At 41.7% G+C, this 22,261-nt stretch overlaps 1 protein-coding gene across 1 annotated transcript in view; it reads left to right on the top strand.

Annotated features, from left to right (window-relative positions):
- Positions 1–22,261, top strand: part of meis1b (Meis homeobox 1 b) — a 76,320-nt gene that overhangs the window by 30,650 nt on the left and 23,409 nt on the right. The window contains exon 8 of the mRNA XM_026189899.2: positions 4,931–5,076. Within this exon, the coding sequence (XP_026045684.1) occupies positions 4,931–5,076 (146 nt within the window). The remainder of the gene's footprint in view (positions 1–4,930; positions 5,077–22,261) is intronic.

Below are 22,261 nucleotides of genomic sequence, written 5' to 3'. Positions count from 1 at the left end.
CTTAATTTCTACCCAGAATTTGAAGCGGTACACTTTTGATTTGCATAGGAAGACAAAAAAAGCAAAAAATGAAGGAAAAATAACAACGCCTCAGTCTTGCATCGAGCAAATACTGTGCAGATATCCCCCATCCAAACTCCACAGTCCAGCAGACAGAGAGAAAGAAGAAGAAGGGTAATGAAGTAGGAGGGGAGGGAATGCAATAATGAAACACAGAGTGGCAGAAAGACTTAAATAAAAACCATCGAAGCTGAATAAAACAGACTTTAAGTCAGTTTAGCTAGCGCTGACAAAGCTAGTGAAAATGCACAAAGAAAGCTAACCTAATTTTTACGTCATTATCTGTTTGCTTGCAGTGTGTGTGTGAGTCTGTGCATGCTCGTGTGCAAGTGTGTATTTGTGTATACAGCGTGTGAGGGGACTGATAAAATATTCCTTCCCTTGGTTGGCCCCGGGGCATTTCAACTGCCCCTGGCTCCTTCCAGTCAGTGGCCTGCTCCTAATTGCCACACACACACACACACACACACACACACACACACACACACACACACACACACACACACACACACACACACCAGGAAACGCACATGAATAAAGAAAGGCAAAGATAGACACACACATACAGACAAATGCACATCCATGCATGCAAACATTCTTAACACACAAACATGCACCCCCACTGTCCTGCATTGATTCACCCTTCTCCATCTTCCCAGCACCCCCACCTCACCAATAGTTACAAAGATGTTGTCATGGCCGATCAGTAGGCCCTGAGTTGTGCCTGTGGGGAGACTGGAGCTTGCTAGCCTAGCATCCACATGCTGTATGCATGCAGCGCAGGGTTAGAGCCTGCTGATGCTCTTAATAAGGCTCACAGGCCATGTATGTAGAATGACTGGCTTGTTCATTGGTTGAGTGGTTAGCTAGTTGCATGGCTAGAATTCTAAATAACTGATTGACAGACTGACAAAGCACACGACAAGCAGGGCTGCTTTATGACTGACTGTTATACTTGCTCACTGGCTTTATAGGCTGACTAGTTGACTGGATAGTTTAGTGGGTGACTGAAAAGCGGTGTGAACAACCATCTGACTGACCACCAAAAGGGCTATTGGCTAAGTGGTGGACGGATTATGATGTCACTGTGGCCACTTCTATACTAATGAAGATGAATTTGAAATCAGTGCTTGCATAGCCCATGTTTTCTGCCCATTCAAGCATACCAGTGATCCATACTGACACCACAAAAGACTACAGAAATGTTTGCATTTGGTCTATTGAGTATGCCCAAGATGCTTGAGTCATCTGCTTTGAGGGCGACATGCACCAGTGTGTAACCACATGTCATAACAAACAGACCCGTGTTTTTGTTAGCCTCCACACCAGCCACATCTCGACATGTATCGGGATATGGCAATGCAATACCATATTTCCCAGCAAGAAAAATGGCAGTTTTATAGTATTCACTTCTCGCATCTGTGTGGTATGTTCAGCTTGGGCTACAAACATCAGTTGACGAGCATCAAATGATACACTGTACTCTGCTGATGTTTGTTTCACTGTAAGCCAAATTTTTATCTATTTTAAATCACACCTCTCTTTATAGTGAAATGGATGGTACAGAATGTCTCTGGAGGACCTTTTTCTGAAAATTTCACCTCAAAGACCCAATAAATGAAAAATATAGATCTGCATTATGAAAGCTGACAATTCTGTCTGTGTATTATTATCATTATTATTATTTTCCAGCTGATTAACTCCAGTGCACCACTGCATCTTTTCCCTTTCTTACCAATTATTTTCTCGCTCTGTACTGCTCCAGTCAGTGGCTTGAGTTTGGTCTTCCACTTTTTCATTCTCTCTTTCTCTCTCACTTCATTTCCCCTAACACTGTCTCCTTCTATTTTCTTATGGTCCTTCACTATCTCTCCCTCACTGTCTCTCCCTGTTTTTGCCTCTCTTTCTCCGACGGGCTCTGGTAACACAGTTGACATTTCCCCAACATGGCTGCCAGACACAGCTTCAGCACCTTTCCAGTTTCACCCTTCCTTTCTCCCTTTTTCTCTCTTCCCACCTCCCACTCTTTCCTCACTTGCTGGGGTTAAAGAAAAGCAGAAATTAGCCCCAGACCATGTAGAGGTGATTGGTATCAAATTGCACTGAAAATGGAAATGCCAATAAAATTGACAGCCCTTCTCCAGCTCTCTTTCCTTTCCCCCTTCTAGGTAAAAATAAGCGTGTATAGGTCAGACTCAGAGGTATAAGCAACGAGAGATAAGGGGGGGAGGATTAATATTGGTAAGTGTTAAGGTTTCCCTGGCTTAGGGTGATGGGTGACAAAAAAATTGCAGCAAGAACACACAGAGAATCATGCAGTTTTTCTGAGCATACACTCTTTTAGTACTTTTGTACTTCATTTGCTCCCCTTTTTGTATCCTCCCTTGTTTTCCCTGTTCTCTATGCTTCTCATGATTCTCACCTCTTCCCTGAGATTCCATGCACACCAACTCTTTCCCACTTGCTCACCTGCATGAATACTCACTCGCTCACCCACACTGAGCTGGTACTCTGGCCGTTTGCTTCTGTTTTCCCAACTCGCATGGGACAAGCCCCTGGGTTTGTTATTGTAGGCTTTGCTGAACATGAGCCGGTCTTTACAACGGATTGAAAGCATTTGCTTCCAATGAAAATCTGGTCTTAGATTACAGGGCCACGGCTCGGCTCACCCCTCTTTTCCACCAGGCAGAGAGATGTAGACAGAAGGGTGGGTGTATTTTAGTCCTGAAACAGTAGGAAGAAAAAAACTCACTTGTTAAGCTCCGGCTGCATTTGTCCCAGACTAATGATGTAACCAAAGCCCACATTTAAAAAAACCCAAAACAAAGCATTTTTTAAGGACAGAGAGGAAGAGAAGCTACGTTTAATGGCGCTTGCGTGGTTAGTCTGTTAATCAATTAATGGATTGGCCATAAGTGATTAATTGGGTAAAGATTATTTAGTTCTGGTTTGATGTGTGTTTGTTTTACATCATTGTAAATTAAATATATATGGATTTTGTGCTGTGGAAACACACAAATGTAATATTATTTAAGCTCTGGAACATTTGTGAGCATTTTTACTAATTCTTTCTTTATAGCAGATTTTCATCCTTTTATCCAGTCCATAACATCATCCAGTGACTAGTAGCTCAACCATTACATTTTGGTGATGTGACAGTACAGTTCAACCAGCTGGTTTACCTGCCTCACAATGGCAGGTGTTTGCATCACTGTCAGGCCATCTATAATAAGCTGTCTCTTGTTTTATCCCTTCTTCACCCTCGATAGCATCCCCTCCACTTTCACATGAGGTTCATTAAAAACCCTTCAATATGTGTGCATATGTATCTCCTTCTGCTAGAACAGAGCGAGAGAGTGAGAGCTAGCTGAGAGCGTTGTTTCGTATGGATCGTTGAGGCTCTCTCTCTCCTAATGGTGTATATAATTCAGGTGCCCTCCAGGCATGCTTTCAGGAATTCTTTTGCCTGAGGTAATGGGGAGCAAAGGCCTGGGTTTTAGGCCCTTGATTATTCCATTGATGTGGCAGGCTGGAAAAAAGTCATCTCCAACCGGATTAGCGCCAACATGCCTATTAATTATCGATGAATCGGGGCTTAGGGTTTAGCTAGGTGCTGGGTGTCGCCCTCTGCAAGTTAGTGGAACGCAGGCCCATTTCATTGCAGTTATCTATCCCTGCCACAGTGAATAGACCTAGAAGCTTTAGAAGTGCTTTGTGTGTAATCAATAAATAACTGGATCCAATTGTGTGCACTGCTTTAGTGGGGTTTTTTTGTTTTTTGTTTTGCTTTTTTCTCACATTTTTATTTCCCCTCACTTCCAGTCGAGAGAGGCAATACAGGACAAAAGTCAGTTATTTGCCTCTGAAATGTTTAGCAGTGAAGGTGCCACTTGTTTACCTCGCCTCATGTTTCTTTTATGATTATCATCTTCATTGAGGGTGGCTCACATTTTTGAATAATGATAATAACAATTAGGCTTTTCACAGCCACGGATGGGAAGAGGCCCTTTCTCTCCACTGGAGCTGTATAGAAAACGTACCATAATTGGATGGTTTTGAATATGTGCTGCGTGTGTGTGAGTGTGAGTATGGGTTCATGTTGTTGAGTCTGAATGCAGAGAAAAGGCCCGTGGAGCGCCTTCCTTTCTCTCTTTCTCTCAGTGCTCAAATACGCTGAGCTTTCTCAGTGTTCCCCTTAGGTGAGGTTAACTGGCCTTAATAGAGTCTTATCGAAGCCCTACAGGTTGCTGTAAGCAGCCATGACGCCATTGTTATGAAAAGCAGTTAGCTTTGTTAGCTCTGTATGTGCCTCTGACTTCCTTTTTTCTACCTATTTTCCTTTTATTTTCTGCCTTCCCCCTCCTTGCAACCTTGCCTTTTGTAGTGCCGTGTTACTCTTTCCACCTCAGGTAAAATGGCAGAATGCGCTGGGGCAACGCTTCAATAACTATTTTCCCCTCAGGATAATAAAGACTAAATCTCTCTGTCATTTTCAATTCTGCGTGGGCTTGGATGGGAGAGTGGGGAAATGCGACCTTACAAGTCCTTTGTGCTCCCCTTCTCCCTGTCTTTCTCCCAGGAAGATGCAAGCGCTTGCTCTGTTTTCAAGTGACGGGGGGAGCAAAATGAAAGGGAGGGTTATTTATAAATGTATTAAAAATGAATGCATTTATGAGGTGCTGTTTTCCAGCCATTCTCTTCTTGCCATTGTTGTGTCTCTATATCCATCCTTCTGTGCATACAAAGCCCTCCAGAATTCCCTCGAAATCGTATTTATTCCCTTTGAACACAGAGGCGCAGCAAATGCAGGAAGTAAACAAACTGTGTGTCTGATCTCCACTGTCTCTTCCTGTTTCTTGTCATGTGACAGGTGATGGTCTGGACAACAGTGTGGCTTCGCCGAGCACAGGGGATGACGATGACCCGGATAAAGAAAAGAAACACAACAAGAAGAGAGGGATTTTCCCTAAGGTGGCCACCAACATCATGAGAGCATGGCTCTTCCAGCACCTAACGGTGAGTTGAGCCAAACACTATTCGTTCACTCTCAGTTTCATATCACGAGTGCACACTCAACTTCATTTTACAGCCACGGGCTGTCTGTACTGTTATACTTGCACATAGACACACAGATACGCTCTGTCTTTCTGCACTACTAAAAAGAACACACTGAGCCACTCTTTCTCTCTCTCTCTCACACACTCTCTCACACACACACACACACACACCACAGCCCCTCTTCTTCATAGTGTATCCTTGTTCGTACGGTGCACACTTCAAAGACGGAGGCCTGTGTAATCTGCTGGCGATCTCTGCAGCCTGCGTTCTCACTTCTCATCTGCTGAAACTGAATAAGGTTGAAGCCAAGGAGAGATGCCCCTGGCCATAACTGCAGATACATAGATGAACCTTATTAAAAACAAATCTGTCATTATTTAACAGATGCCGGGGATGCTGCAAAGGCCTGTGGTTTGGCTCCATTTTTCCTCAATTATGGCAGAGAATACAAATGCCGTTAACACCATCTGACTGCATCACAGATACTTTGTGGGGAAAAATGTATTTAGGCAATGGAGGGTGCCAATGTGACTGCTGGGATGGAACCAACAGTGAGCTGAATGCTCCCTTGACCAACACAATTTTGATTCCGTTCAAGCCGAATCATTCGACTTATTAAAGATGTCTAGTTAAAGAACAGTGTACGATAGTTTACATGGTCTGTCATGAAATGAAATTCTTCAGTGTTTTATTTATTTATTTATTTTTTTTACCCCATAAAGAGTCACTTATGCCCTGCTTGAGCTTCAGTGTTGGTACAGCTTACTAACTCAGAGTGATTATAGTCTCCTTAGTCCCTATGAGTGCATATTACACAGCTAGTATCTGCAATAATCATTGCCAAGAATGAGAAGCTTTGCTGTTTTTATTATAGTTTTAAATGGTATTTTTTTTAAAAAGATCTGATATGTTTTCAGTCAACAAATAGTTAATACATTTTCCTTAACGTTGGTTTGAGACCTCACCTCTCACATCTGTTTTTGTATTGATTCAGATAAAGTATGAACAGGGCACAATATGGCCACCCGGAATTAATATTAAGATAGTCCTACACTGTACCGCTAACCTTTTAAAAATATAAAAAATACAGTAAGTGAAACTGCTTTTTTGTGTGACAGATGAAGTCTTTCGTTACATTTTTCATTTCAGCATACACAGCTACGCTAGGGGAAAACCTTGCGTCACACACATTCTGCCTATGTCAGGAGTTTGTGGAGAACTTGATACGCTCTGGCTTTGTGGGTGTTGGTTTGAATTGCACAACAGTGATGATGTTAACGAAAGCAATTTGGTTGTTGGATGATGGCTATTGCATGGGCTCAACTTTTTATTTATTTGTAGCTTGTCTTTGATGTCGATGGTATTCATCGCTCAGTGCATTTGTTGGTTTTCAACAGTTACCGGAAAATCAGAGGAACTTTTTTACCGTGTCCAATTGTCTGCAGGTATGTAGGCAACATTGTGTGTGCGTACACAGACTCTATATACTCTCAAGACTTTTTTCCTTTGTACTCCCTGCTTCCCATCTGACTATCACCATCTTTCATATACCACCAGTTCTCCATCACCCTGCAAACACACATCATACACACATACTCCAACTCCCTGACCTCAACCCATACACTCCCAAAACCTTCGGGGCCACAGAGGAAAGGTGTTTGAAACATACACACATCCTGTCTGTGGAAATACAGTTCAACACACAAATGCCTAGTGAAAACACACACCCGGCAACACACCTCCTGTGTCATATTACACTGTGAGCACGACTTATGGGAAGCTCCTACTCTGTTAGATCTCAAACAGTGAGAAGGATATAAGTGAGTGCCATGGGAGCAAAGGAAAGGAGAAGAAGGTGAGGAGGTGAAGACAGGGATAAGGAGGATTCATCAGTCTTTTTCTTTTCCAGAACAAAATGGAAAGAAGAGCAAAAACATGCAGGCATACAATTGGACATGTGGCCATTTTACCTTATTACACAAAAGAAGCTCCTTCAGTTCAGCCTGAAACTGAAGTAAACTGAAAGGTTGATGGAAAAATCACTTCCAATTTGTTTATTCTCTTCAATGAAGCCAAACAGAAATGAAACCCAGGCAGAGAGGAGCCAACATTTTCTTTGTTTATGGGAAATGTGGTCTTAATTTTGGGAAACACTGGCATTAACAATACCGCTGGTGTCAGATAAATGCTTGCTGTGGTTTCATCTGCTTACTCTTCAGTGTCACCATTAATTTATTCACCATATGTCAATGTTTACGAATGCTACACATAGCACCTATAATGCAAAAACATTTACAGTTTTTCTCACACTGGTAGTATGCTTCTCTGCCTCTGCTGATAGCAATATAAGCATGGATAGCTGATCCACATTTCATCACGGCTTGACTCTTTGTTTCAAAGAAAGAGGATGAAAGATGTGCCTGACCCCCTCAGAGATGAACACATAGACATATACACAATATATGAAGGGCTGCTGTAGCGCTACACAGTCTTTAAAAAGCCAATCAGGGCTTGCTTTTCTTAAGAATAATACATCTAAAAGTATTTGACACAGGTGCAGACAGACCACAAAACAGAATATGGTGAATTAAGAATGAATTATAGTAGAAGACACCCAACCTTAGTGTTCTGTAATCCCTTCTGTTATTCGCCCTCACACTTAGACCCTTGGGAGTTCTCATTGTACTGAAGCGGAAAGGAAGGTGGGTGGCGCAGTGAGGCTGTGAGTACACCAGCAGGGTAGCTGGTAGGTGGCATTGATACAGCTGTTCTTACAGGGTTTTTTTGAAGACTTTTATGCATGTCTGCTTCCTTATCCATCAAGGATGCTAATTTCTTATGTCTTGTTCCATGTGGAAAGGGTAACATTTGGAAAACTTCTAATTCCCAAGTTTGCTGGTGTTGTTAGATGGGTCTAAGCCACAGTGTTTTTGGGTATATGCATGGTGACAAGAGGTATGTACAGTGTGAGGTGTAGAGTAAGGGATAGAGAGTGGGCATTGAATTTGTGATGATGACAACAGTTGCAGCTCACCGAGTTCTCTCCAACACACCCAATGAGCTCATATGTTGTTGACGATGCTTGTGAGACAAGTTCATCGGAAGAATTTGGCTGTGCTGACTTGGAGCGACTACAAAACATTAGCGTTTACCGCCTGTCACCAATGACCAAAGTCGCTGCCAGCTTGACATGCAGCTGTAAACTTGGTAGGGAACCAAAATAAAGGAGAGGGGAGGGATTTTCCACTTGTGTCCTCATCTCATTTTGATGTTTGTTTGCATTTGACATCCTTAATTAAACATATGTTGCGGCTACTAGCTCTCTGTTGGTTTTACTGACTAAACTAAACGGGATATTTGTAAGCGTAACCTGCTTTCTCTCTTTCTAGATGTGTTTGACATCAATAAGGATGTGTTTAAAGATGTAGATATAACTCTGAAGTGTGCTAATGACTTTTCCCTGGAAATAACTATAAACTGTGTTTAAGAAAATAATTGCAGAATCAATTCTAAACTCATAACCGGCTGAGCTGCCTGATTGCTTTATGTAAGAGACAAATCTTGAAATAAAGAAAAAGCTTCTCTCCAATCTCTCTTTCTTCCAACCCTCCCATTGTGTGGTTGGAATACACCCACATCCCGCCCGTACCCTCCCCTCCACACAAATGGTATTTTCTTGTTTAATTTAACAAGAAATGAGTAGTAAATGAAAGCTCAAGCCTCAAATCCCCAACGCGCCCTGTGCTCTGCTCTCCACTCCCTTATGAAAAGGCAATTTGTGAAATTATGTGATAGAGTAATTAGATGGAATTCACCCCCGCCTCCCCACTATACACACTACCCATATTCCCATTTAGACTGCTGCTGTGCTAAACTGAAGTAGGTGTGTGTGTGTGTGTGTGTGTGTGTGTGTGTGTGTGTGTGTGTGTGTGTGTGTGTGTGTAAAAAGAAAGGGCAGAGGGTTTTGGTATTTTTAGTGTTCATATTGGTATATTCACAGAGTGGGACACACACTCTCACACACATTATCGCTAACGCCCTCTCATTCTGGCTCTCCTCCCCTCCTATTTGTACACAGATGCAGTGTAACGAGGGGCAGCCATGATCGCAGCTCATAAAAGAAGCCAACCCGCAAACCCTCAATGAGCTGCCTTTCTCCCCCTCCTCCTTTCTCCTCTTAAAATGTGTAAAATGCAGAGAGAGAGCGCGTATAAAAAAATCCAACTTGAAGGCATAATCCGCCGTTAATACAATTAGAGTCCAATTTAACCACTTGCGTACGCAGATGTAGCTTAGCTTGGGGAGTGCTGCCCCCCCACCTCCTTGGAAATGCTTTTTTACCCTCAACACAGCAGCATGCAGTGGGGGTTTGAGCAGAAACAGGTGTGAAAAGCGATATAATTCATTTCTGTGCTGGCAGAGGAGGCCAGGAGCCTTGCTGTCGTGGGCCCTGGGTGGTGGAGTAATCTAGACTGGGTGTGCAGAATGGGAGGCGAGTGAGAGGAGTGGATGGATACATGGATGGCTAGCTACACTACTCATTAGAAGCAAGATAATTTCCTCCTCGTCTCAATCGCAACTCCTCGTTCGGGTTGCGATTGAACCAAACAACAGGGCAGAGTTGTGCATAACCAACATTTAGAATTAATATTTAAATTCACAGCGCTCTGTAAACTAAACACTTTGCAGTTCCTGAACTTCTCACCTAAGAGAACACAAACCAGATACTCAAAGCCTCATCTAAACAACAGAAGGCAAGGGAGGGAAAAGCGTTTGAGGTCAGAGTTCGCCCTTGCCTCAGATGCCATTATTCTTCGTCTGTTTATTGCTGGAGCCTGAATATGTCAGCACCCTGGTCACCCGCTGCAGCCCTGACCCACCGCAGCAGCCCATTGCTGGGATGGTATTTTTTTCCTTCTAGTTCAGTCATACTTCATACTTTTTATACCGTTATAGTGATAAGAAAATGCAGAATAGCAAGAAATACAGTATGACGAAGGTACACCTTTGAATTAAATTCAGGAAACCGACACTGACATGGACTTTTTCATATTTATGGTTATGGGGGTCTCATGATTATCATTACACTTGTTTGTCTTAGTTATATCTTGCACAACTTAAGCTTCTCATGAAAAATAATTTCAATTAACCATTGAAGCCACCAAGACGCCTTGTTAATGGTTTTGAAAAGACATCAGGAAGCAAGCTAAAAAGGAAGACATCAGCTGACTTTTTATGTGTTTTCATTCATTTATTCATAAACTACAACAAAGGCATGATGTCCATCTTGATACTATAAAGTAATATAGTGGCCTATGTGGCCTGGTGTCTCCGATTAGGTCTTAATTCAATCTTAGCGGCAGTCAGAATCTTAGGCGCCACTGCATTGGGATTTCAAAGAGGTCCTAAGAGACGACAGACAGATGGACAGATCTGCCAAAGGCCTGGCGTGACACTGTGACGAGACAGGGTAGCAGAGGAAAACAAGAGAACAAGTTAGGCTTATTCTCAGCGGTTTTATTCAGTTTCAGATACTCTATCTCTGGGAATGGAATTGGCTTTGGGCTGTGTGTTTGTGTGTGCATTTGTCTGCGAGGACCTATGTTTGTGTAAATGTGGGTGTGTGATTGCGCTGGTGTGTGTTTGTACGAGGGCATTTGGAAGCAATGACTTGTCCGTACCAATCCAAGAGTGGTTGGTGTCAAAGAGGGAGGCAGCTGAGTCAACCTGCCTACCCCCACTACACATTCACACACACATGCACACACATACTGTGCCCCAACCCCCACATTACCCCACACCTTGTAATGAAAACATCATCAATTATCCCTCTTGACAGGCCCCAGGGACCAAAGGCAGACAGCTCTCTTTTGGGGCTTCTCTTTGTGGACTGACCCTTACAGACAAATAGATTTGTTGCACACAACACTTACACTTTGCGACCATTTCAGGAAGGACACGTCAGAATTTTAGATGTTTATTTATTTATCTGTTTATCTGTTTTATTAAAAGGTGATAGGCTAATGATATGACCCATCTTTGCCAAGTAGATAGTGGGTTTTGGGAGCTGGAAATAGCGAGACCAGTCCATCTGGTGGAGGTGCAGGGGGGCAGGAGGTGTGAGTATGTGTGTTATGTGGGAGGCTAGGGAGGGTGTTGTGTGGGAGCGAGGTGGGGGTAGTGGTATGGCTAGGGCAAAGGAAAGGCATCAGTCCTGACATGGACTCCTGAAAGGCCATCTGTGTCATGATTGATGGATGGATGAGCAGATGAACAGATGGATACAGTATCTATCAAAAAGACTGACACATGGTTCATCTTGGCAGCTTGAAACATATATATACTAAAATATCATCCATTTCCACATGAATTTTACCATCACTAATAGCAATAATCCTATGCTGGGATGCATTCTTTGAAGGTTCAGAAAATCAGATCTCCACATAGGTTCAATCTTGGCAGCATATCTTTCATTCTTTACATTTGAGTGGGTCATGTTTTCTCACATATAATGTCATAAACCTGTTACAAATCAAAATACAGTTTGCATTTATATCACAGAAGCGTGACCCTTTTGCTGAGAAGTGATATAGGAATATAGGAAAGAATCCAGTTAGACAATCCTTCTTTTTAAAAATTGTCATCTAAGGATATTCACATTATTCCCATACTCTAAGCAGGCTGAAGAATTTTTTTGGAAATACTTATATGAACTAGGACCTGCCTTGGGTCAAAGTCCATTTACATTTCTGACAATACTTTAGGTGTACCTTTCCTCCCATTTTCTCCCAACTGCTTCTTGTATCGTTTTACTCCTCTATTTAAAAGCCCTCAAGGGCAGTTAACTTTTAATTCATGTCACCTTTGATCTTTTCTAAAATGTCTGCCATAGATCTAGACCAAAACCACGCTTATGTGTGTGCGTGTGTTGATCTGGCTTCAGTCAAGGGGCGGGTCAGTGTGTTTCCTTGAGAACGTGAGAACTTTACAGACCCTCAAGGTCGGTCAGTAGCAGTGAAGGAGATCACGAGCCTCAGAGCCCCAGCGTGGCTGCAGGACTAAATGCACACACATGCACGCAAACACGCACAGAATCATCTGCTTAAACTGTTCCAGCTTCTTTTTTAGTTTAGCATTAGATTAGATTTTTTTGGAGGGGAAATTCAAAAATGTTTATAAGTTGCAATTAAAGCTTTTTATCCTATATATAGAAACTCATTCTCACTGAACAACATATCAGTGGGTGTTTTTCAGTGTATTAAAATGCAATATTTATGTCAATGACATTAAATATCAAGTTTAATTGAATATTTAATTTGAGCCTTTATACATCATTACTGTTATTACTATCTACCATCTGTTCTTTTCTTTTGGCTAAACCTTCTGCTTTTTTTTTCTCCTCCCTCCAACTCTCATATAATTTCATAGTTGGGAAACTATGAAACAGTTCAGTGTGTGGTTTCATTGTTGCATGTCACGATGATTGATGGCTTCATACTGAACCTGTGCTTCACGCTAGTTCTTTTTTTCATTATCACCTGCATGTGAAGAGTGTTTGTGTGTGTGCTGGGTGGATACAGGCCCAGTAACTCAGATATGTGAAACCATTCTTGGTTTGGTACCCACTAATCAGTTTACAGTGATCTGTAAATCCAGAGAAGAGGTTCGCTCTCAGCTCTAAGTCGCACACAGACACACTCAAGTTGCACACTCTTTTACATAGGACCACATCCATGACGTCAGTAGCTGGGTAGGGTGTGGAGTTCCCCACCATCACTGTGGTATTTATTGGAGAGTGAGTGGCAAGTTGACATATGGAAGAGTCAGGGAAAAATATTGTCATAAATCTGTGGTTAACTTGATGAAATGCTTCTATCCATTGCTTTGCAAGAGATTAGCAAAGCTATCCTCTCATGCACTCTCTAAGCAAATGCATAACCTCCGAGTGGCTTTTTTGTTTAAAACTCCTCAAATGAGACTTTTGGCAGAAAAATGTTCACCGCCCTTCAAGTAACTGAGTTTAGCATAGGCTCTGTGTAGCATGATTTTGTCTAGCCAGTGATATATTAACTCTGCTAAGTGTGAAATCACATTAGCGCTAGCTGTTAGCCATTATCCATTAGGCTGTGTTTGGTGATCCAGAGGATTGTGGGATATTTTCTGGCTGGAGTCAGCAGCTCAATACCTTTTACTTACAGCAACTGCTGCAGCTTGCCCTAGATACATTTGGTGTGGATGTGCGTGTGTGTGTGCGCGCGCACGCCTGTGTGTGATTGCATATGCAGTTGTGCAATTATTTGTATCTGTCAGCCTCATGTCTCTTTTGTAAATGCCGAGTGAATGTGTGCATGCCTTTGTGTCTCATTCCATGCGTGTGCTCGATAGACGTTGTGGCTTTGCCATTGTGGTAATCAGTTTGCGCGTTGGCTGAACTAATTTATCAATTCAGTTCCTCCCACTTGTATTCTCTCCCATGCGTGAACCCTCTCTCTTTCCCCCACACTCTGTGTCCCTTTCTGACAAAACACTTCTTTCTGAAAAACCATAAGGGTTTCCTATCTTTTATGCATGCCTTCTGCCTCCCTGACTTCTCCCTCCTTCTCCTCCTTTCTTCACTCCCTTTTTACTTCCTTTTTTTTCTATAATGTACAGCTGTGTTTCCTTACATTTTAATGGTCTTGAACCCCGATGTCATGGAAATATTGGTGCTCTTGTGCTGTTTCAAAGGGGAAATGGCACAAGAGCACAGGGGAGAGAACCATGATTTATAGATGAGATCTGGTGATATCCTAATCACTTGTCTCATAATCCTGTGATAAAGGTTTTTTTTTTTCATATTTTTACATTGGGGAGAAAAATAACCCCTGTCAGGATTATGATCCATTAGCGGCAGGTGGCATGGATAGTATGGCTATAGGTTGGTAGTGTACTATTGACCAGCTGATCCAGGGTGCCTCAATCAGGTGTGTGTTGTACGCTCATCTGTGACGCACACACCCACACAAACAAGCATGCATGTGTACGTTTATGTGTATTTGTGTGTCCATTGGAGTGAGGGAAATCATAGCTAGTGAACCAGGTGGTGAATGCAGACAGGCAATAACTCATGGTAGAGGAGTCGAGCAGAGCTGAGGGCTGGCAGAGAAGATGTGTTGGGAAAACCTATACCAATGCACATACCCTGTCATTTTTCTCACTTTTCCACTGACTTGTCTTTCTTTTACGTCTTCTCCAAACATATTTGTAACACAGAGTAAGATCCTCATGTATTTCTGTACTCTTGTCTTTAAAGTCATCCTTTTATTTATAGGCAGCATATTTCACACTATATTTGCCGGCTTTCTTCTCTAATTGCTCATTTCACTCTTTCCGAGGCTGTCTATATTGTTAGCAGAACGTGGACAGGACTGAGGATGCTGCTCACTTGTTTGTTACGACAGATTAAGTCATTGATTTGCAAAAGCGGTGCACTGATGGTGAAGGCCCTCTGCTGCTGAAGATGTGGAGGTAGAGAGAGATGAATGAAGCAGAAGGAGGAAATTGGGGAGGGGGGAGGAGGCATTTCACAAAGGAGAAAGAGAAGACAGAAAAGATGGGAGCTAATTGTAAAGGGAAAAGTTAAATGAAGGTGGGAGAAAAGAAGGTAGAAACAGAGGCAGCCCCAGATAGTTAAGGAAAAAGCTAAATATAGAACAGAGGGATGGAGGGGGCGGTGACGGGTGAAAAGGATAGGAAACTAGAGGGACTCGGAGAGGAAGGAGAGAGGGGTGTAGGTGCACTCTGAATGACAGAGATGTCAGAGGGAGAAAGAGGAGGTGAATGTGAAAGCTTCATCTTATAATAACAGTGGCTGTAACCTTCCTCTATCTGCTACCTGCTTTAAAGAGCATAAGGGAGCAATTGTGAAATACCTTTACCTAGTTTCAGTATTCCCCCCAATCCAGGTTCTTTTCACCCCCCTAGGGGCCAGTGGTGAGTTTCTAATTAAAACGTTGGGGGCAAAAGGGTAATTATGATAATAACATAATAATATCGCCGGGGTTATTAGAATGTGCCGTGGTCCCCAAATTGCTTCCTCTGAGAGATCAGATTTCAGTTGCATTACGTAAAGTCAAATTTCCTTGAAAGTCAGGTGAAATGAAATGTATTCCCCCATGGTCGAAGTGCAATCTGAGAATCTGATTCCCTCTTGTATGTCATGGACATGAGTCTAAAAAAAGCTTTACAGTTTCTCACCACAATGACATGTCTCTGTTCTCCTCTTACCTTCATCCTTAGTCTATACTGAGGGTTTATGTGTTTAGAAAGTCTACGTTTTAGTGCAGTAGTTTTTGTTTTCTTTCTTTGAACTCACCAGTAATAGCTCATAGTTTCTTACAGCCCTGTGTAAAAACTTCCATGTATTGTAGTTGCGTATAACAAGAGAACATTTGTTTGCAAGCTTAGAGATCAGTGCTAGAATGGTAGCTCCGAGCACTGTAGCTTGGAGCTAGCATGCTTGTGCTCCAAGGGGCATCCCACTGGTTTCTCTCAGCTTTCTATGGTACCTTACTAGGATGATGCTTTTTTGGATCCCTGTTACTCCCTATTTACACACCCCCTCATTCCCAGGCAGCCCTGAGGCAGCCCACCTCCAGCTGTGGCTGCCGTTCTCTGCACTGCTTGGTGCAAGTGCCGATTGCTTTGGAGTGCCTCCCCTCGCTCAAATAGGCGGTAATTACGGGCTTAAAGAGGTTTAGTGGTCCAGCAAACTACATAATCACCCCTTGAATTAGCCTCAGCTCATCAGCCTCAGTCCAACGAGCAGTGCTTACCACTAGCATTAGCTAGCATGCTGCACTCCCTTCTCTTTATTGCACAGAGGGAAGCACAGCAGCAGGTGTTGTGCAACATCCGGCCCCCTTAATAAATTTAGCCTTCCCTGTGCTGGAATAGGGAGGACTAATGAAGCACGCCTTCATAGTGAAAACAACCAGAAAGTACACACACACACACACACACACACACACACACACACACACACACACACACACACACACACACACACACACACACACACGATTCTTTCCATCAGCACCAACAGACCTCACCCTTTATATTATACGTATATATGGCACTTTCTAAAGACTTGTCATGTACCTACATGCTATAAGCTTAAGTCTACACATACATTAGAGACACACCCTACTGTACACAGCACACAGTTGTTGTAGGTTTTTAACACCCAGTTATATTGCAACACAGTGGCTGCTGTCCTGCATTGTGCCCTGAGAGTGATGGATGATTCTAATCATCAATTATCATTCTGTGGAAGCTGGCAATGCTGTACATTGTCTAATCCACTTTGTACCGGAGCTTTAATGACATACTTTTCACCCTTTGCGTCACCAGCTAACTAGATTTATCTCATTCCCATAGGCAAGAGCGCTGTGAGATTTCCCTAAATCAACAAAAGCTGTTTTTTGAGAGGGCAATGCTCATTAATGAATAAAAAACCCAAGAACATCTGCTTTTCCACATTTCTTTTTCATCCCGAAAAGAGATGGAGAGATTTGATGACAAAAACAGTTTGAAAGGGGGTTTCTTTGCAATTTATGGTGCATATATCGAGACCCCCCCCCCCAAAAAAAAAAAAACAGAAAAAAAGGTTTATGAATTATTCATACAAGCTTTGAGCTAGTTTACTGAAGACCAGTATGATAAAAAAGGCTGTTCCTGCTTTTTTTGGGTAGCGCTAAGAAGGGGACATTTAATTTTGCACAGGCTTTTCAGACAGAAGAGACTCTGCATCTCTCATCTCGTAGTTGGTTCATTTTGAGTTTCTCAAAAGATCTGTTTTTGCACTGTTTAGTTATTTTGCGTCGGAGCAGCCTGAATCAGAGGAAATTAGGTTAGGGGTGCTTTGTTTTTCTTCTGTTGTTGTTTTGTTCACTCTCACTCCCTTTTCTTTTTTTCTTTAATCCCCCCTTTCTCCCAGAGCCAGCTTTGTTGCTGGGTCCCTGCTCCCTAATGAAGTCAAAGGGATGTCAGTCGATGCCACCTACACAGAAAGGAATTTGAAATGGCGTAGCTCTCACAGCACAGCATGAACACACACACACACACACACACACACACACACACACACACACACACACACACACACACACAAACAGTGTAGATGAAACTTTGACTCTATGAGAAAAAAAAAATTATAAAATAAAATAAAACTGAGAAATTGGAAGCTTGCTGTATGAGATAGAACAGGCTTACAGTTTGGAACGCTTGTTTTAAAGTCTGCTCGTGCGCAGGGTTCAGGGTATTTGTTGTTAGCATAACAATGTGCTCGGCTCTCCAAATATTTAAGGTAATCTCATGCTCGTCTGTCAGGAGCAAGGCCACACTTCCAGTAAACCCTATGTTTTAGAGTGTGCATGTGTGCATACATGTTTGTGGAAGACAGTTTGGTTTGATACAGTGATGCCCTTCTAGCCAAAAAGGCCTCCGGATTAGCCGTCAGGCATTCCTGATAGGCAGCTCGGTTTCCACAGAGATTTGACCTGGGAACAGTGAGGGGAAGAGATCTGGCCAAGTCAAGGCTGTTTACTTTTTACCTTAAGTGGTACATGCAAGTCGGTTACCGTCCATTATTTTGTTGGTGTTTAACTTGCTTGGTTTCAGGTCAGGAGAGTTATGCTACTTTCACAAGCCTGCTTACAAATATTTCCAAGGGTATCTTGTTGGTTACAGTGGTGCACTAGGGGAAAGTGTTGCATATTACCAATTTGTTTACTGTTATCATTGCATTTGCTAACATCTTTGTGCCTTGTGGCCTTCTGCAACCATCTGGTGTTAAAATAAGCTAACTGAAAATACCACTGACCCATGTCTGTTATCCACAGATTGTGCAGTGTCATGGCCTCTTTTTTGAGGGGACGTCACATGGCTGTGACAACATATGATTTTCCTCTCTCCTCTTCCTCTCTCCATCCTGTTTCATGGTTGCAGTTTTATAAAGCTAATGTGGCGTGTCAAGCCTTTTTAATGGGAAGCGCAGAGGTTTGGGAAGTGTAGCTTTAAATAGAAATATATGCAATGATAACACCCTAATGCAAATGGCTAAAGAAGAAACACAGAGAAGTGTGGCCACAGTGAAACTGGTTATAAAAGTGTAATCACACATGTTTAGTAAAGATGCTGATTTTAAGCTATATATAGAAAATGGAAACAATTGTAGACAAATTTCCATCAAATTTCCATCAAAAGTAAAACAAGGAAAGAAAATGTTTTTATACAGAAGAGGAAAAGGCAGCGAGACAGAGATAATAACAAAGAATTGTTTTTGTTGAGGAGGCAAGATAAAGAGAGAAGAACAACAGCACGATAAAGACATTTTTAAAATGTTCCACCTTTCATGGTCATATAGTGCTTCCCCAGCAAAAGAGACTACTTTTTCCTTTTGCCCATTTATTACTACCAACACATTCAGGTGAGACTTGCACGGCACAAAACAAGAATTGGGGAGCTGTGACCTTTTAGGAATTCTGTTCTTTTTTTTTGTGTCAAAGTTTATCAGAATTTTTACTCCAGCAGATGAGATCAAGAGACACTTTGTGCTGTAAAGGTCAAAAGTTCAGTCATCATGAAGGGAACTAGGGAATGACACCAAGCAAATGCTTGTTCCCATATACTAAGCTACCATAACTTAATGTTTCTTATAACTAAATAAACATGCGGGACATGAAATCAGACTTTTACCAGGGTAGCTAGTGTGAAGCTTAGGTCGGGTAACTTTAAAAATGTTAGTCTTTAACAGAACAACTTTTCATCCCTTTCATAATATCTTAAGTAATTTATTATGGCTACTTTAAGTCACTTTTAGATCCGTGGAGTTTTTCTATGCGAGTCCTCACGAAATTAAAATTTTACTTCAGTGGTATGTGTTCAGAGCCTTATTACCAGCTCAAACTGATGATACTTTATTTCAAGTGTTTTTTTTAAAAATTATTTAATATATTTTTACAAATCTGGAAAAAGTAATATAATTCCTATTTTGTTGTATGTTTAATTGTTAACTGTAGCAGTTCACTTTTTTTTTCTACCGTCATGCCTAGAATAGTTTTCTCTTGGGTTATGGTTGGAACGGGGGAGTAAAAAGGGGGCCTACAGAATATTCATGCTCTTATCTCTTTTTTAAACCCTGGGGCTCCAGATATCCATTTCCATGTCTCCTCTCCTGCCTCCCCCTTCCCTCTTCCTCTTTCTTTCTTCTATCTAACCCGCTCTTGTTCTTGTCTGAGGAGGTCAGAGAGGAAGACGGTCAGACAGGGAGGGGATGTTACTGATGCTCTGTTACTCACCCCCACACACAGATCTGCACGCAAAGATACATACACACACCATATTCAGACCATGCACAGCTAAACTTACTTGTAAACCATGCAAGCTCAGTGGCTCAAATAAGAACAAGGAAACATATTCAATTCTGTGCACATATTAACTTGCAGGGCAAAGCAAAGTAAAATCTTTGACTCTATCGGACAAACAAAATGTACAACGGAAATGTACACCCATACTCTTACATACTCAGATTGATAAGACATGAAGAAGAGAAGGAAGCAAAAACGCACACCCCTCCTGGCACCCACATGCTCAGAGCCCAGTGGAGAGCAGGGTGGAAATTCTCATGAAAGGAGCTGTATATTTGGAGAAGACATATCATTAAGATAGGCGGAGGAAAGAGGGAAGGGAGGGAAGGATGCGCAGAAACTTTCCATCTGCTCTTTTAAAGAACATGTTATTGCTTTTCTCACTAAAGGCCTCTCTCTCTCTTTCTCTCTCTCTCTCAACCCGCTGAACCTGAGCCAAAGGCCGTTAAGACACCAGAATCGCTCACAGACAATATTAAAACTGGCCGACTTGTTGCTCAGCAAGAAACTAAATCACAGTGTTTTGACAGATAGGAGCTAATTTGGAGGTTTAGGGAAAAAAGGAGGAGAAAAACAGTTTTAATGTTCTGGCTTCATGGCTATCTCTTCCTCTAAACTCTTAAATTAAGTGAGGACTTTTTTGTATGTGAAAACTTGTAAAGGAGTTTGCTTATGTAAAGTAGAAGTCTCAGTGCTCACATACTGAAGTTCTAGTGATTGTCCTGGAAGTTGTGTTATCAGCATAATATGCGTTTAACTGTAAACAATAAAAATACTCTTTTTTTTTTCTTTTTTTTTAATTGACACTGAATAAATGAATAAATTACGTTATTTCTGACTGATTTCTTTTAACCATTTCTTTATATATTTAATTTAATTATTGTATAAAAATTAAAAGAACCTCAACCTTATGCTTATGTTTATTCTTAAGTAAATGTACTTATTACATTCTACCACTAGCAGGATTTGTGTCAAATGAAATGCTGTAAGAACATTTTTCTTCCAGTACTGTAGGCTGAGACCGAGATAGTCACACACACTGTCTGTTTGTGTATTTTATTTATGCATCTGTCTGTGTAAGTGCGTATCTGTGCTGGTAAGCTAGAAGGAAGGGAAACATTGAAACAGGGTGTATTTGTGCTGTATTGTGGCCTCTGGCATGGCTGCATCCCCCTGATATCACGAGGCAGACACTCCACAGATCTGTGACAAGCAGAATAGACACATTGATCTTTTCATGTTCAATCATCTTTTTTGTTGCAAAGAGAGACATGTTTTTCACATGATTAGCTGAGATTAAAATGTCAGAAGTGTATGTGTAGATATGATATATAAAGCAATGCATCAGGGCATCGGATGACACAAGCCGTAAGAATAATGTTTTCTCACTTTCACCCACAGAGGAAGGCAAGTGCTGCCTCAGATTTTCTGCAGTTATTTTCCTTTGGTTTTTATCTGATTGGGCAAAAATATGGAGGCAACTTGCACGCACACTGAAACAGCACTGTGTGTATATGTGTGTGCATATGTATGGGCAGTTCACATGCATATATGCACACTAACACACACACGTACAGGCGAACAAAAATGGTTGTAAAAAAAGAACTGGACACAAATTTGGCCAGAGGCGACATGCAATTATAACTTTGTGCATGAAATTAGCCTCCTTGTGTTCCCATTCCCTGCAACCAATCACATGGACAAGGGAAGACTGGGAAAAAATCTGTCTCCCCTCGCTGTGCCGGGTGGTTCCAGCATTAAACACAATCCTGTTCATTATGCACTGAAAAAGCTTTAATGAAAAAATGAAAAAGCTGGCGCCGCACTAATTTTGCACATCTGATTGACTAACAAGGAGACATACCCTTGATAGATGTACTGCAAATATCATACAGCAGCCATATGTGTGGTGCCTGTTTTTGAACACAATAACTTGGGATTTTTATCGAAGCGAGTAACTCTAAGCTCGACTCGGCCTATTTTTAAGAGAGCAAATTAACCTAAAAATATTTGAATTTGTTCTTTAAAGTCAGTAGCATAAGATTTTCTAAGTTTTTAGACAGTCATTGTTAAATACTACTACTTAATCATTGAAAAGCAGTGCTCTAAAATAGTGCTGACTGGATCATTAAGCCAGATTATCCTTATGCTGTTTAGTTTTTGATGTATCCCTTCTGTAAATGTATACACAGCTTTTGGATTATAGATAGTCCTCCAGTTTGTGCTAGCCTTTCAACAATCTATTCTCTCCATCGCTCCCTTTCCCCTCCCTCCTCTTCTCCTCTGTTACGGCCTGCCTATGCCGTACTGCACAGTCCATGTCTTGTCTGAGTCATGAACAGCACATTGTACTCCATGAACAAGGCTCCGTGCAACTGTGATACCCCCTACTCCAATATAAATCAACACACTCCCCAAGTTCGCATTTATCCCATTTATTCATTCTATATATTTAAACAGGTGGCTCAAATTTAACTGTTCTCAGCTGGCTTCTTGATAGGAGGGGTCACAGTCACTGGTTTATATTTAAACATTGACTTTAGAAGTCACTTCGGGCTTTTCGTGTCCATGATGCATTCGTTAGTCTTCAGATGAATAAAAAATCATTCAGATTCCAATTTGGATCCTCGAATAAGGAGGAAGGATCTTTTATCTTTTACCTGTTAATATTATTGTTGCACAAATGAGTGAAAAAGGGATGTCTTCTAAAATCAAGGTGATGCAGTTTGATTAAA

This window comes from Astatotilapia calliptera, chromosome 13, assembly GCF_964374335.1.
Source record: "Astatotilapia calliptera chromosome 13, fAstCal68.1, whole genome shotgun sequence".
NCBI lineage: Eukaryota > Metazoa > Chordata > Actinopteri > Cichliformes > Cichlidae > Astatotilapia > Astatotilapia calliptera.
The sequence above is the reverse complement of the archived record's forward strand: the minus strand, read 5'-3'. Positions and strand labels throughout refer to the sequence as shown.